Genomic DNA, 18,300 nt, shown 5'->3' on the forward strand with positions numbered 1-18,300 from the left:
ACAGACTCTGATTTGTTATAAAATTAAAACAAATTTTGTATTAAAATATTTTTTTATATTAGTTATTAATTTATGTATACTAAAACTTAAAATAATTAAAATATAATTCAACTTTTAACCTGCATTTTTTGAATATATGTTTTATTGTGATGCGTGTTTAACATGTATCATTGGTGGATGATCTTCCTTTTTAGAAAGGAATACGTAGCAAGAGTGTGTCCAATTCTTATTCTTGTAATAGCAATATCTTTCCGTCAGTTGAGGTCCGGTAGTGCATACCATTGTTTCACTGAATTTTTGATGGATAAAGTTTATTGGTAGGAGGTACGGAGTCCCAGTAGTGTTGCCATGACAAGATTTTTGGGTTAAAATATGTGGTTTGTACGGGCGAGTATTTATTTTACAAAAAATATTGTTTTAAGTATTAGTATGAACAGATTTATAAGTAAATTAATTTATATATTCTACATTGATGTACATTGTCAATTGAAAAAAAAAATTATTAAAATTAAATCTCATACGTATAGTATTCATAATGAATGATTATGGACTCTATACTCTTTGTCTTCAACTTAAAAAATTATATTGTAAATTATAATACAGATATCAATGTTGTCATAACCAAAATCCATACATCACTTGTAAAGGAAAAATAATTTCATTCACCCAAACGATAATCTGCTTTACAACAGAGCAAGCGGGCTAAGCTAATATCACGTTTATTTTTTTTTTTTTATATTATCCGTTGACTTTAAAGAAAATGGGTTAGACTTGTTAAAATAAATTACGAAAGAAAAATTTAGGTAACATTTAAAGTTCTGTTACTGAATGGTTTCTTCTTCGTGTGATTTATGTCGTTGCCCATTGTAGACTGTAGTGCTTAATTTTTTCATTCATATTGTTATAACTATAAATATATTTTATTGAAAAAAAATAATATGAACTTTAATCTAAAAATATAATGATATATAGACATTATAACATATCATTATATCAATATTACCTACTAAGCTAGTAAGCTATACACTTCTTTTTGTAGTACCTATTTATTTAGTTATAATACGATTGAAATGCTTTATAAATAAATGGTGTTTTCGATGATTGTAATATTCTTTTGACCTCATTTTTAAAAGGAATAATAATTTCTGTATCGTCTGATACAATAAATGCGTGTTTTAATGGATAAAAGGCAACAAGATGTGTGCCACAAATCATTTTCAAAAATAGTTATTATAATTTTTCAATTTTTAAAAAACACCTATTAGTTATTATTAGTTTATTATAAATCGCGACTAATTTTTTGGTGGTTTTTCATACATTTTATTACTAGAAGTCTAGATCCCGAAGCAGAGCGGTGTTTGACAGTTGGATTGTTGGATATTATTTGAAAATAATACCTACACATAAGCGCAATTTGAGGGGGTTAAGCCCCCTCAAAATCAATCATTGTTCCCCTCCAAATGGTTTGTATATACTATATATCCTTTTCCATCTTTATATATTTCAGGGAGTATACACATAGTATTTACTCGTGTATGCAAATTATAATAGCCCCCCAAATTTAAAACTCAAATTGCACCCATGTACCTACATACTTGACTGGATTTGGACTTTAATAAATAGGTATATTTTTAATATGTTGAACGGTATTTTTCAGTACCTAATTTAAACATTTCAAACGAAATAAATTTAAAAATTGGGACATTTTTTATTTTTCTTCTCTTTGTTATTGACAAACAATTTTGAATTATGTGGACAATGGAGATCTTTTGATTAACTATTTTATGATATCGATAATAATTAAAAAAAATATTAACGACAATTTAAAATAGATACACAGTAATATTTATTAGTATACTCAAAGTTTTAATTGTGTTTGTAGACTGCCGAGAATGGTACTAGTGGTACTACACGTACATTGTATTTTTAAAATACAGTGTAAAAGCTTTTATTTTATGCAAAAATATCAAATTCAATTATTCATTCTCATTTGAATACATTGAAATAATTACATCAGTATGCTTGTTCGATTTATTTTCAGTGATTTTAATCTGCGTCTACAATTACAAACATTTTCAAAAGAACATACTCGTATTTTTGGTTTGTAAATACACATAAATTCAAGTCTTGGTGATTATAAACACATTTTAAAAACTAAAAAGTATTTTATTCATATAGTTCATACATCAGAAACCACTAAGCCACGAAAACATATTTTTTGGTCGAAACATCGGTTCGTCACAATACGTAGCTATAGGTAATCGTAATTTTAACGAATGTTTGTATTATATTATATATTAATTGTAGGTAAGCACCTGATATTTGTTGTGTACTCGCGGCGTGATTATCTACTTAGAAATGACCTAAAGGCTTATATACCTACCTAGTGTGTATTGGTCAAGGAAGTCTTATACGTACACATTATTTATGTAACGACTTCAGTCAACCGAAATGGAACAAGAAAATTTTTGTTTTATAACTGTGCCACGTTGACCACGCTTATTAATTCCGCCAAACAAACTTTAATAATACTTGTCAAAAATAGCAGGTACACACGGGATCACATGGAAATATTGTGTACAATTAATTACCTACTATATACACATTATGTGCGTACGCTTACACGCTGCACCAGTGGTACGGCACGACTCGTAGGTACCTACGGAAAAATATTATTTTTGTTTTTCAACAAACGAACAATTATTATACTTTTAAAAGTAAAACATTTTTAAACGTATTACGCCCGTATGCATAGGCACTTTTCATATAGTCTATGCCGTGTTTATTCAATATATTTTTAAAGAGTGTATATCATATTATATTATAATTGATAACACGTAGTACTGATATATATATATATATATATATAATAATAATATGGATAATGAATACCTATTGAGTATACTTATAGGTGTGCTACACCGATGTAATATTTTCACTACCCACCCATATTTGTAGTGGTCAAAACATATTTTTCACGATTAACAGTTATGAAATTATTTCTGTTTGACAGTTAAAAGCTAAATAATTAAAAAATATATTATAATTGCATGTATTTTGTTTTTGTTTTGGTTCATTTTAACTCATTAAAAAAAAAAAAAGTAGAAAATAGGTGGTACCATTTTGCTGTGGTGCAGTAGGTAGGTGCCAGTTTACCTCGTCGTTGAAGAGTAACCCATTGTATAATGAGGCTATGCGTAAAATTATTTTAATTCAACGTTAGATCGTATTGGTCATATTGCATATGAAATACGATTCTGAGTGAAAACAGACCATAAATTACTAAATATATTTGATGATATATATTTGTATTGTTATTAAAGTAATTTATTTTGGTTGAATTAGTTTTTTTCCTATAAACATTGCATTCGAAGCTGTCATTGTGTGTGTAAAATATAGTAATATACTTCCGTTAAAAGTTTTGAATTGGTATCGGAATGAATGATAATAAAACATACATTTACTCAGAATTTAAAATAATGAAGTATGAGTTTAGAAGTTTAGGTAGGAAGTGAGTAAAGGAGTAATAGAGTAGGTGGTTGGTAATAAACAGTGCAATTATTGTAGGTATTATGTATTCTGTCAGTTTGGAAATCTAACGAGACGAGACCTCCTTCGATTATGAAGTATAAATATACTACAATTAAGACTATCACACAGGAGGGCTAAGAAAAATAAGTTAGGGGATGAAATATTTCAATGAAAAGAAGTTGCGAGATGATATCCTCCCCATAATTTTGACCATTGACAAAATATATATTTCCTTTTAACTCGAATTAAACGTATAATACACAGAAATTGATGCGTGTACACGGCCTATATGACATCATATTATATTGTAGTACAATACGTCTCTCCCCATTCGAAATGTCTGCCCACGCCACCGATCGTATTCGTGTATAATAGGCACCCACTTCTGCAAGAGCACACCGCACATACGTAGTAAATGGTCAATTGGGTAAATTATCCTTTTCGTTGAGTGTACGTCCGCCTGATGTGAATAACATAGGTACCTATAGTGATATTTCTCGTCATTTATTAATTCGCTTGTAGGTGGTTTCTCGAAATACATTTGACGACGAGGACTTCACATTAAAATAACACAACTAGTACCTACATAATATATATATATGCATTTGTATATATTATATATTAAGTAATATTAATATGTTACACAGTTGACGCTTTCCACCACGAGTGCACAAACACGACCCGATACCGGGAAAATTCATCATAATATTATCTCGTATATTATCCCGCACGGATGCATCAAATATCGTCACCGATGTAAATTTAGTTAACTACACACATTATAAATAAATAAACAGAGATTATTTTGTTCAAATGGATTATGTATATTTGCGTTAAATTTAAAAATAATTCCGCCCATGAAAACTATTTTACTGGCTTTCAAATTTGTCCTGTCCTAGATGTATTTCATACTGAAGTCTTAGAGTGTAAATGTATTATTGTATTGCTTATTTTGAAATTGTTTAGAGTACGTTGCTCTCAAATTAGTAATTACCAAACAAATTAATTTATATTTTGCATTTGATAAAAAAACACAACATTATATTAAATTTTCAAAAAATGTATTTGGTTTTTTTTATCTAATAAAATTATTATTTATTTGTTTTTAACGGTGTCAAGAAATGTTTTTAAAATTAACTAGGTATGTTATTCAATATATTCTTCTCTACAGCCACAAAACAGGAATGTCTCAAATATTATTATAATATTGTAATAAATAACAGCCCGCTGCTCACTATACCAGCCGCGGAAAAGTCCCGATAATATCCCGCCGACATAATTTGTCATCGACCCCGTGTGCATTGATTAAGTCCTCCCCCCCCTCCGGTAGCCTTGTTCGTTTTTTATTTTATTTAACGCTATGCTAATTCGACAATTGTATTATCATTGCAGGTACACACACACACACACACGCACACGCACATGCACAAAAACTCCAAACGTAGAGGGGCACTCATCATCAACGGACCCACTTACGCCCCCGCAGTTTATGTTACACGTATATTTTATGTAGTCGTGCAATTGCGGTGCACCCCCCCCCCCCCGAATGGGTATAAATTTATACGCGTATAAATAAATTCTGTGGTCCCGCGAGGTCAGGTATATATGGTATTGTACACATAAGGACCGCGACATACGAACACACACACACACACACACACACACACGCACGCACACCCGAACGCACACGGTGCTAACTGTACTACGTTATACATATATCGTCGCTATAATCCTATATTGGAATCGGTTGGGAGAAAACTTTCAAATGCTCGTCAATTATTGTTTCGTTTGTAATAGGAGACCGCGCGGGCATTCGGACGGGCAGTGCAGTGTGTTCGGACGGCTGTGTTAACTAGCTTATACCAATACGGGAACATGTCGGCGAGTCAGATTATTATGTTGTCTGTGTCGTCGTTCTAAAAATGTAAATCAACTGTAAACGGCCGGAGCGAGTGTAGTGGGCATCGTTAGCGTCTGGTTCTTTTACGAAAAAAAAAAAAAATAATAATAATAACAAAGAAGAAAATATGGTGAGATACATATAAAAATCATTTCCTATATACTTATCGCACCTTTTGAAAACCATAACATTAGATATATACTTTGTACGTAGGACCTCTGACTTATTTCCGACAATACGCTATAATATAGTAACCTACCACATGTTAAAAACCCAGTGTTGTAAAGAATTAGGGGTTGTTTTGGGCTCGAGTATTCGATAACATTCTGAAGTTTATGTTTGATTGAATTTTACGCTTTTAATTGCTATTGAATTCCATTTGTTTCGATTTTATTTGCATGTAGACATTATGTTGAATTGCATGTAATCTGTAACACACTTTTAATTCCGAAAAATAAATATAGAAGTGCGTAGTGTTAAAACGAAATAATTACACATTTTGTGAGGTTTATGTGCTATGTGAAAAAAAAAATGAATATGACAGTTATATTTGACAAATACGTCAGGTACTTATAATGTTTTTAAATTTTTAATGCATCTATTTAAATTTAATTTTTAAGAATAATTGCCTAAATATTTTTTTTAAAGTGTTCTTTACAGAACTGTAACAAAATTCATAGAAGGTCCTTTTTGATCATTCAAAATTATTAGATACTATTGTAAAAATATCGTTATAAAGTTGTTTGTACAACGAGTTATTTTTAGATATATTAAATTTGATGTTTAAAATAAATCAGTTACATTTTTATATCTGTTTGAAAATATATGAACATTTCTAATACCTATCTAAATCTTTAAATTTTAATCATTTTAATGTATTAACAATTTGTATCTTTACGTATTATTGCCTGATACAATTCCAAACCCTCCCCAACAATTTCTTTAGATTATAATATTTATTTATTGTACATGAGCTCAATTACTGAAAGCATATTTCAAAACATTAGTATTTTAAAAGTATTTTTTATAGCTACCTCTACGCAGCATTTATAATCTTTTGTATTAGGTTTGACAATTATCCTGTAATTGTAGATTAATTTAATTCTGTTTTTTAATTCAATTATGTTAGAAGTTACAAATGTTTTGGATCAGGTTAAAAATAAAAAAAGGGGGATGGAGTAGGAAAGTACAGTAGATGTTGAGCGTATCTCGTCATCGAGTAAGTCACTGTAAAGTATATATGTTAATTTGAGCTCAACGATAAATCATTGAATAGGTACGAAAAACGATTCTGAGCGAAAATGGTCTGTCAGCCTATTAATAATACATAAGTATATTTTAGGACAATATATTTGTATTGCTATTAAAGAAAATTATTTTACTATTATAGTAATAGGTAGAATAATACCGTAGAACGACGTGAATAGGTTTGTGGTACAAATAGGCGAATAAAATAAAATTAATCTAAATGTTTTAAAAACGTCATTGTATTTATTTAAAATATAATGATATACGCAAAAGTGGTAGAAATACGATTGAAATCGCTTATTTTTTACAATTCTATTTAATTTATACATGCGTTTGGCTTGAATTTTTAAATTTGATTATCAGAATACGAAGTACATACACGATACATGTCACTTATGCATAGACATATAGTTACGTTGCAAAGAATTTGATTCTCAATAGTACTGTTTTTAGGGTCGGTGGTTATTTCATTGTTCCATTTCGAGCGTTCTCAATTGTACGTCGAAAAAGGTAGAACTTTCTCAATAGTATTGTAACCGTAAAAGTTTCAAATCCACGCGAAAAATATTTTTGAATGACAACAAAATAAGATAATAGATTACTAAGAAAAGTTTATAATAGAATTTTTTTACTTTTGTTCCTTTTAATCTATCAAAGTGACAACTAGTTTCACTTTTTTATCGGAAAATATACTGAATTTGAAAGTTTGATTTAATTTTTTCTGCTATAATACGTGTCTCTAGATCTCATTGTAAGATCAATAAAAAAATATTTTAATATATTTTAGAATCGTTTCAAAACTTTATTAAATTATTAACAAATTAAAATTTTTTAGATTCGGTATTAGGCAAATATAAAAGTATTTGAGTTTACAAGTAGAATACAATATAAATGTATTTTTCCTTCATAATTGTATTGAAGTATTATGCGCTAACGTTAAGAGTATGATAAAACACAATTAATTAAAGCAGACAATGGGCTACGGAGCTCTTTCTCGTGAAAAACAAATCAACGTTAGTTTATCGCCGTGGGCGGTTGCTTAATAAAACGGTTATTAAGTTTATTCAATTTCAATTTTTAATTATGGTTAATATAACAAATTGATCTGATTACTTGTTAGCTCCAATATATAACATACGATATGTTTCTTTTTACTAACTTAAATAAATGTGATTAGTGAATACCTATAAATAAAATAAAAGGCATAATTAAAACAATATTTTCAATACCGCAGAGATCATCACAATTAAAAAATTTAAACCCATAATAATCTAAAACAATGGTTGTTTTTAAATCCATAATATAGTATATAGTTACACGATTTGACCCTATATTAGAATTTCACGGTAAAAGCCATTAAGTTTGGTATTTTTATAACATTTTTTGTTTTCCATCCTAAATGTTTAATACAACGTCACTTATAATGTACTTAAATTGTATGTTACAAAATTTAAGCGATTCGATGCAGTGGTGTATTTAAAATTTTGCTGCTCCGGGTACACATTTTTTTAACGGCCTTTTCCTCGCGCCGGTTTTTTATAGTAGCAATTTTTCTTACCATAAAAAGACTTACAATACATGTGATATGCTAATAGTATCATGCAGTATAAAAATCTATTGAGTGTCCTAAGAATGTTGAATATCGTAGATTTTCTCAGTAGTACCCATGATAACAAAATAATCAAAGCCAATTGTAAAATTTATTATATTTATTTTCATAATATGTTTATAAAACAAACATCGTTAAATTAATATTATAAAAAAAGTTTCCAGTTAAATTTGCTGCCTCCAAAAAAGTGCTGCTCGAGGCAATTGCCCCTCTTGACCCCCCTAAATATGCCACTGATTCGATGTCGCTTACCTATTTAACGTACCCAGGTAAACGTGTGCAGTACTTTATTTTGGATTTAGCGGATTAACGCGAATGTACATAAATAGTTTTTAATTAGAAAACGGATGTTTACAATCTGTCAATCTGTGTGTACCTTCTCTACATATAATATGTATTAATATATTATATTTTAACACTAAGATAAAATGCAGGAATAATTTTTTTGAGTGTTCATTGATTTGACTTCAAACTGCGAATGGGTTATGAAATAACGTAGAGAAAATTGGTTGGATATTTTTTATACAATATATCATCAAATATACACTCCACGTACAACTTTAGTTGTACGAACGTAATAAACACATTATGAATAACTACTAAGTGGTGTATTATCACATTAATAATTTTCAACGATTAACGTTGTATTGTGATAGCGTATATAATCGTTATTAATGTTGTATTAATAATATTTCATTATGTCTACCTATCTATAGTATTCTAATTAAACATGTGATATTCTGTTTTTTATTTTTAAATTTCTCCATTGAAAAATATCTTAATGACTACGTCATCATTATAATATAGCATGACCCTTGCTTTTCATTTTAATCATTCATTTAACATCAATTATTTTCTAAGAATTGTGCAACAGTGAGATACATTACTTGATTGTTTCAAATTTTGTCGTACACATAATACTTCCGGTTGCATTTATTATATGCTTGGAAAAACATATTTTGAAGCTCGTACATTCGCTTATTAATATGTCATTAATGCACGAATGTTATTGAGTGTATTATACATCTAATGGATTATTTTTTAATGTATTTATGGCACTAAAAAAACAGGAAATATACTAAAACCTTTAGTGATTTGATTACAGACTGTCACGAACACCGGATATGCATTTATGGTATTTGCATTCTCGATATTATGGATGTCCCGCACAGGAGCTGAAAGTTTTTTGCAAGACTTTCAGCCGTGTACCTTCAATCCTCTGTGTTCATGCACTAAGTCATACGACAGTTTGGGTGAAGTACATTGTGTCGATGTGTACTTTCCGCGCATACCACCGGCTATCAACCGATCAAGGTTGTCGACTCTTCATCTCAGGAACAATGACTTGGACAGCATAGAGCCTTACTTCCTCGTCAACACTGGTAATTTGTTCCGTTCGGAGTTAGTTAACTATCACACACGTACTCAATTAATCGTTTATGTTAAATTGATTGACGTTATGGTCAATTTTACTAAATAAACCAGGGCTTAAATTGTTTTATAAAATTAGATACCATTGATACCAATAATCGCTTCTCCAGGAGTTGAAAATTTAAGTAAATTAGTCATCACTTATTGTTATGTATTGATATTATGGTAACCGATAAATATTTCCTTAGATAGGTGCCTATTTCAAATTTGATGTTAACTGTTAATCATTTGAAAATCACAATTATTTTTTGGTTATTGGTAAGTGGTTAAAACTAGTCTTAAATGAATACTTATTTTAAATTTTTTTTTTTTTTTTTTGGTTATTTTCACGATATATTCGTTTGTATATACGTCCAATTAGTAAATTGTTGGTAAAACTGTGTTCACCGAATCCTTACAATATCATTACTTTCCAAAATTGACAAAACTATTAAACTAATATGGTTACTATTTTTTAGTTTCTGCTAATACTTTTTTTTATGAACTATCCAAACATTGCCGACTTAAACGAAGTACCTAACTTGTATAGGGCAATCGAAGTAAATTTACTATTTATACTTATGTCAATATAAACTTCGATAATTGTAATTTTAAAAATGTAATAATTATTTTTTTGTTTTATTTTCTTATTATTATAATTATCAACATTATGTAATTATTTTTAATTAACTTTAAAATATATTCATAATTTATCATTGAGTTTAGATGATAAAATATTATATGGCAAAACTTTGAAAAAGCTTATTGAAAAATATTTTAGTATATTAAATCACAGAAATTAAAAAAATTGATCGTCTATTGTTCAAAAAATATATTTACAATTTTTTAATAAGAGGTATATTTATACATATTATTTTTTATTTAAATTTAACAACCTATTTAAGTTCTGTAAAATAAGCTTAAACGATAATGAAGTATGTTTGACAGAAAGGTTTGATAGGAGCTAAGAAGCCATCCATTGATGACACTACTGAAATTAAGTCTATAAAAACAAAATGAATCATTGAATAACATCTTATGAACTAATGAGTACCTGTGCAGTGTGCATGTACGTATAAATATAATCTATAATACAGTTATATATTTCAGGTCTTTATAAGATGACAATTCAAGACAATCCATTGCCAAATTTAAACGATGATTCATTATATGGATTAGAGCATTCGTTATGGGAACTGGAATTAATTAATACTTATTTAAACTACGTTCCGAGTCGAGCAATACGAATATTATTAAAATTGAAAGTACTCAATTTATCAGGTACGCAATGAAGTGTATACAATTTAATACCCACTGTGATTTATAAAATTATTTATTAACTATAACCCTATTGTTATTATTATTCTAGGTAATCAAATATCAGAGATAAAGATGGGTGATTGGAATGGACTGGAGAATACTCTTAGAGTTTTAAAACTTGCAAACAACGCACTTACATATTTGCCACACAGGGCTTTTGATGGCCTCGGGTTGTTAGAAAATCTTGATTTGTCGGGTAATATGATTTCGGAAATACATGTAAATGCATTTCAAGACGGTCCATTGCAACTATTCAGACTCAATTTAGCTGATAATTTGTTGAAATATATTCCATACATCCATTTATCGTCATCAGCGATGAAGTAAGCTTAATGATTTTTATATAAGTTGACAATTGCTCATATTATTAGTAATTATTATTTAGTTTAATATCAGTGACGCTGTTTATTGATCTAATACCTAAAAGAGAATGTTTAAATTAATTGTTGCATTTTTAATGCGCCTTTTTAAAAGAAATATAATATTTGCTATCATTTATTGTTAAATTGTTAACTACCGAACACTATTAATATTATATTATACATTATTGTGTGTGTATATATAATATATATATATATATTAACATATAAATATATATACGTAATTTATATTTATAATTATTGAAATTTTATGTTTTATAGATTTCTGAAGTATTTAGATGTTAGTTACAATTTAATTGAAAGTACTAAAGGACCATTATTATCAGTAACATCACGTGGTGGTGGAAGACAGAAGTTTCTTCTAGACGAACTACATTTGGAATTCAATCACATAAAAGTTTTAGAAAAACAAAGTTTGCAGAATTTTGAGTCTATAAATAAAACATACTTTAATGGAAATCCAATAACACATATTCAAGTGAATACAAATTTGATATTTCATAATATAAATTATAAATATAAGTGCTATTTTTTATGTGACACGTTGTTTGTACTTTTACATTTTGTATAATATGTGCTACTAAAAATATAATTATTTGAAATTTAAATAATTTAGTAAACGCAGAAAATTCTTATTTGATTCTATTAGTGTTAAACTATAAATAAATAATGAAAGTCTAAAAATACGTGAAATTAAAATTCACGCGAACTATTTACTGAAATTGCATACGAAAATTACCAATTCAATTATAAAATATAAAAAAATGCACTATTTAACTAAATATAATTTTAAGAATTTAAATTTTATAATTGTAAACTAAAAGATACTTGTTTGGTATTTTTTAAATTGTACTGTGTATTGGCCAATTAAATAATTGTCAGTTTTTTAGGACGGAGCATTTCAAAATACTAAAATTCGAGAAATATTTATGGTCGATTGTGAAATTTATAATGTATCATCTGAAGCGTTTAAAGGCCTTGAAACATATTTGCATACATTGGACGTGTCAAACAATAACATCACAGAATTTCCTATTAGGAAGTTACAGCAAAATTTTAACGTGCTTATGAAACTAGGACTTGGAGATAATAAGATAAAAAATGTATTTCCTATTCATAATGAGGTAACAGAAAAGATTATAAAATCAAATGACAAGAAAAAAACAAACGATAAGACCGTAGTTTACGAGGATAATAAATATATTGCTCAAGAAAAAGATAATAACTATCATGAATTTTATTCTTTGCAAGATTTCGATTTTTCTGGTTGGAATAATGGTCCGCTTCAAATTAAAACTATTAATGGGTATGTGAAAATTACATTATAATATGTAAAATAACATTAATTTTACAAATTTAATACAATTAAATTGTAGTAATACTTAGTTTACTATCGTAAAATTGTGTTTCAGTTTTAAATATCTTCGCCGGCTTTCTCTGTCAAGGATGACCACATCATTTTTAGAACCAGACATGTTTATGAATTTTACTATTGATATGGAGGAACTTCAGATCATAGGGTCAGATATAAAAGCAATCAGGGCACATGCATTTAAGCATGTCCACGGATTAAAATATTTAGATTTGTCTGAAAATATGATAAGCACATTAGATTCTGATGCATTTAAAGAGGTTATAAAAATACAGTTTTTTTAAATTAAAATTATTATAAAATTATTCCAAGAAAAAATTATTTTTTCAACATAGATTGGACATTCACTACAATACCTCAAAATGTCACACGCTTTCGCATCTACGTTTAAACCAGTACCAGCGGAAGCTTTTCGATATTTGAGCAATTTGAAATATTTGGAATTAAACAATAATCATATGCAATATCTTCGAGAATCAAGTTTTCATTCTCAAACAAATTTAAGGACGTTAAAGATACAAGATTGCATGATAGAAACTTTGCACAAAGGGACATTTCAAGTAGATATATACTATTTTATTATTAGATAGTTCAAGTTTTTGATAATTTCGAATTTTTTAGGGTGGACAAGGAGGAAGTCATAATCAACTAGAGGAATTATACATGTCATTCAACTTTTTAAAAAAAATTGAAGAAGGATCTTTTGACGATTTATCATCATTAGGAAAGATTCATTTAGATGGAAATCGAATAAATCGCATTGAAAGGCACGCTTTTACTAATTTGGAGCGTTTAAGTTGGTTAATTTTAAGAGGAAATCAGATTGAAAAGTTGGAAATAGAAGCGTTCCAAAATTTACCTCGTTTACAAGAACTCGATTTAGCTTATAACTTAATTAAACACATGGACTTTACATTCTTAGATCAAGTAAAATAAAAATAAACTCAATTAACCACACTTTTTATTTACTAAATTTTTTACTACTTTTTAGGTTGGAATGCTTTCATATTTCCATATGAACGTTAGTCATAATCTCTTATCAAAACTAACATCCAATTACAACGCTTCTACGAAGGATCTATATATACAATCAAATATTAGGGTAAATTTAAAAAATGAAAAATGGTTTTGATGTTTGTTATGGTTTTTTTTTTATTTTTAGGTTTTAGATATTTCGCATAATAACATTAGAAATATAGAAGACAAATATTTCTCCCCAATGGAGTCAAGCCTAAGCTATTTGCACATGTCTTTTAATAATCTATATCAAGTGTCTAGAAATGTGTTTGGTAACTTATATAATCTTATATGGCTAGATCTTGGACATAATAATATCGTCGAAGTTGGATTTGATTCCTTTAAAGGATCAAAAAGACTACAAGTTTTCATAATATCTCATAATCATTTAGCAGATTTACCTAATGATTTGTTTAAAGGATTTACTGAACTTCGATTAGTTGATTTTTCATACAATAAACTCCGAGTGTTGCCAGACATGTTTTTCAGCGAAGATAACTTAGAGATATTAAATATGGCTCATAACGAATTGTCTCGTATGCCTGTTTTGTCATTTAGCACACATTCTGCGGGAATTGTGTGTGATATGGATTTATCTTTCAACTCAATAACAGCACTACCTGTTTTTGAAATGTTTTCTAGGTTTAAAGTAAGTATGAGTAATCTTATCTTTATTATCAAGAGTTAAATTAATCATTGTGTTTATTTTTTTTTTTTAGTCATTAAAACGGTTAAATCTTGCTGGTAATCGTTTGGTACATCTTGAAGATTCAAATTTTGCGAGTTTAATTCATTTAACCTACCTTGACTTAAGTCATAACGATGCATTGAGTTTTGAAAATAGAGGTCGTATGTTTTTAGGCCTCGAACAGTCACTTCAACATCTCAGGCTTAAAAATATTTCTTTAACATTCGTGAGTGTTTTATATTATATTTATTTTATTAATGTATATCAGTGGCGTAGCCGGGGGGGGGGGGTGATCAATTTTTGTAAAATATTACAATTTAAGATTTTTATAGACCATTAAAAATTAAAATAATTTTTAAATTCTCTTGATATTTCCGGGGGGGGGGGGTGTAGCCCCCTGGCTACGCCACTGGTGTATATAATAATATATAATTTTATATTTTTTCAGATACCAGAATTGCCACTACCATCTCTTATAAATTTAGATTTATCTGGAAACCAAATAGCGTCTATTGGACCAGATAGAGCTTCTAATTTATCATCATTGCGAAATTTAGATTTGAGTCATAATGAGTTGATTGGATTTCCATCTATCATTATGAATTTACCAGAGCTTAACAACCTTAATTTATCAAACAATCATATTTATGATTTGAATAACAGCACTTTAAATATTGGCCTTCAAAAGTTGATTACTTTAGATCTGAGTTACATGCCATTAGTGTCATTTGAAGTTAGAACAATTATTTAGAAAAATTGTTATATTTATTTTTATTACCTACTATAATATGTATTATTTTTCAGACCGGTGCTTTAAATAAAATGACATCTTTACAAACGCTAGTAATGAGTACATTTGTTGGCATAAAGGATTTCAATATTCCTTCTGTAATTTCTGACATTCATACTCTTAGAAATTTAAATCTTAAAGTAAGTATTGGTTATTAGTAATAGAGGTACATATTATATTAAACCATCACTTCATAAAATTATTAAAATTACTACGGAAAATTAATAAATTTAAGTATACGCAAATAATATTTTCTGTTTTTTTAAAATAAATAAGGATTTTCTGGAATTGTATTAATGGTTAAAGCTCTTTAATCAAGTGTTTTAAGCGTGTAAATAGGAACTGAACTATTAATTTTGGTAATTGTTATATGTACATATAATTTAGTGGTTTATTAAAATCGTAAAAAAAGGTTATCAGTTTCATATTATATTAATATTAATATTTTATAAATATCGATTTGAGTAAAATAATTATGATAATTAAGACAAACATAATAATCGAATTTTTAATCTAAATTTTTTTTTAATTTTGTTATCTACTTTTGGTTTAACTGATGTATACATATTGTAAACAAAGCGTATGCATAATTAAATATGATACATTGTTTATGTTATAGCTAGTTTGTAATTAATTGTAGCTATAATAAGAATAATATAGTCTTTTCCTATACCTAATCGATTTTACTTTAACTAATACATTTATTTACATACTGTATAAGAAATCAGATAGGTAGTGTGCATACTTCATATTAGGTATTAACAAATTTAGTTATTAATGACGAACTGTACAACTGTATTTAAATTATTTTAACGGCATAGCCTTATTTGGTTCCAGGTTGATAAACTATCACGAATGGGGAAAGAATTAATTGGTTTATTTCCATATAAACTAAGAAACTTCACGATTAGTGGAAAAGCTTTACACGGTCTTGTATTAAATAATGTATTTCAGGTAATGATTTGAGTGATTGTTAACTTTATGACTAATAAGTTAAATTAAATAAATAGAAAATTATTTTTAGGGTCTGAGATATCCAAATTTGAATTTGACAATTTTCAATACTAGCTTGGACACGATATCAAATGAAGTTTTTCGACACATGGGGACTGTGAGAAATATTAGTTTGGATATCCGAAATAATTCATTGAAGTCAATAGGAAATCCGTCCACTAATACTTCACCAAATCATCATGGTCAAACATTTTTAACTTCGCTAAAAGTATCTGGAAACCCATGGACCTGTGATTGTAATATTGGGTAATTTTGCAATTTTTGTTATGTTTAATTTGCATTGTCGTGTAAACTGTGTAAATCTTACAAAATAATAAAATATTAATATACCTATATGATATATAAAATATGTATAGGTCATAATTTTTGACCACCAGCGAAGTTAAAAAAGTTTGTGTACAAGAAGAGACGTTTCGTTAAGAAGTCTGTTTTGTATTTAAAAGTTGCATTTTTGTGTTGAATTGTACATAATAATATTATGAAGTAATAATGTTGTGTTGTGTACAAAAGTATTAAATATTTCTTGTTGGGTTGGATTAAAAAAGTGACCAAATAGGCTTAAAGTTTCATTTTGTTGAAAGATGACGCTATCATCGTAACATAGATACATAATGTATTTTAAATATTTGTTAGTGTGTAATAAATTAACACGTATAAAATAAAGAAATATATTTTTTCTTTTTTTTGAAATTATATTTTATTGATTCGTAATCATGCGTACAACAATATAAGTATATGCAAATTTATTTACAATAATTAGGTACATTAACGTTCTGATGCTTCGAGTCACAACCAGTGCAGTTTATCTTAAATAATATTTCGAATTTTAATTTCTTTTGAACGAACTTATGTTTTTATAACATTTAAAAAATTTAATTTTATTGAGTTTTTAATGAGTAGAGCTTTTTGTATAGCTTTGTCTGTTTATATTATGTTTTCAGTTGGATGGAAGTCTGGCATCGTAAGAAACGTCAATTTTTGTGCAATCACGAAGATCCGTCAACAGCGCCTTCGAATAGATACAGAGACGTTGAACACTATTCAACTAGTAAATCTACGTGTCTAATCAGTGACGAAGATCTCGAGATAGCTGCTTGTGCAGATAGGAAAAAATCATTAGCCGAAGCTTTTAAAAATGACATTGAATGTGGATGGGGAGCAGCTAGTAAATGCCAATCGCATTTGGCAATTATTATTTCTGTTGTAATGGCATACATAATTATGATATAACTCTCATAACACAACTAACGAAAAAATAATCTTACGAGATTAGGCACTAATATAACATGCGTTGAAATATTATAATAAATATAAAATTATTATTATTTATTTCAGATAGTTTTTATAAATTAATTTTATGAATTTGTGAGTACCACGAGATCAAAGAAAATATTCTAACATAGCTAAATCTAGATTTCTTGTGAACCTGATCTACCTATGCATTTTGCTGTATTTAACTTTAATATTGGGGTTTTTTTTTATGACATTGGCTTCGTATGAACCATGAAGTAACACATTTTATCATATTTACTATTAATGGTACTTAATGTTTACTGTAGATATGATCTAATATACAATTAATAAAACATAAAGGAACCTTTTAATTTTCTATGTAGAATAATATACCTAGGTATTATTATGATTGATTAATAAGTTATTTGAAATATGTTAATATTCTAAGTAAATTAAACAAAATATACTTAGTTAATTTAAATATAATTAAATCATGTTGTGAAATATAGATGTAAAAATATTATTTCCTATAGTTGTATGAAGTAAAGCGTCACTTTTTAAATTTGTGTAGTATGGTACTTTCAACTTATCATATTTTTAGAATTTATCGTTAAACAAATTAACAATAATAATATAACAAATCGGATTTTGATGGTAATATATTTTAAGTAATAAAATTGATTAATTTTTAATTAAGAGCTGTATACTTACTTGAAAAAATTCTCAAAGCTAATACAAATAATACATAATATTATGCGCTAATCAATCAGTGGGTATTCCTGTAAAAA

The 18,300-nt window shown here is 28.0% G+C and overlaps 1 protein-coding gene across 1 annotated transcript; it reads left to right on the top strand.

Moving 5' to 3' along the window:
- The first annotated feature begins 5,360 nt into the window (after window positions 1-5,360).
- LOC113560077 (chaoptin) lies at window positions 5,361-17,933 on the top strand. Its single transcript, XM_026965856.1, has 17 exons — window positions 5,361-5,561; window positions 9,394-9,670; window positions 10,809-10,979; window positions 11,068-11,341; window positions 11,660-11,876; window positions 12,289-12,704; window positions 12,811-13,030; window positions 13,106-13,330; window positions 13,392-13,697; window positions 13,762-13,872; window positions 13,933-14,436; window positions 14,507-14,701; window positions 14,924-15,208; window positions 15,280-15,405; window positions 16,103-16,219; window positions 16,290-16,525; window positions 17,221-17,933. The coding sequence occupies exons 1-17, from the start codon at window positions 5,559-5,561 to the stop codon at window positions 17,507-17,509; spliced, it is 3,972 nt and encodes a 1,323-aa protein (XP_026821657.1). The 5' UTR covers window positions 5,361-5,558; the 3' UTR covers window positions 17,510-17,933.
- Window positions 17,934-18,300: the final 367 nt, after the last annotated feature.

The sequence above is a fragment of the Rhopalosiphum maidis genome, chromosome 4 (genome assembly GCF_003676215.2).
Source record: "Rhopalosiphum maidis isolate BTI-1 chromosome 4, ASM367621v3, whole genome shotgun sequence".
NCBI lineage: Eukaryota > Metazoa > Arthropoda > Insecta > Hemiptera > Aphididae > Rhopalosiphum > Rhopalosiphum maidis.

Excerpts from the sequence above, each read along its gene's own strand:
- LOC113560077 (XM_026965856.1), top strand. Across the intron at positions 9,671-10,808 it reads TTACTTCCTCGTCAACACTG|GTCTTTATAAGATGACAATT; the intron begins GTAATTTGTTCC and ends TATATATTTCAG. Across the intron at positions 14,702-14,923 it reads AAAATATTTCTTTAACATTC|ATACCAGAATTGCCACTACC; the intron begins GTGAGTGTTTTA and ends ATATTTTTTCAG.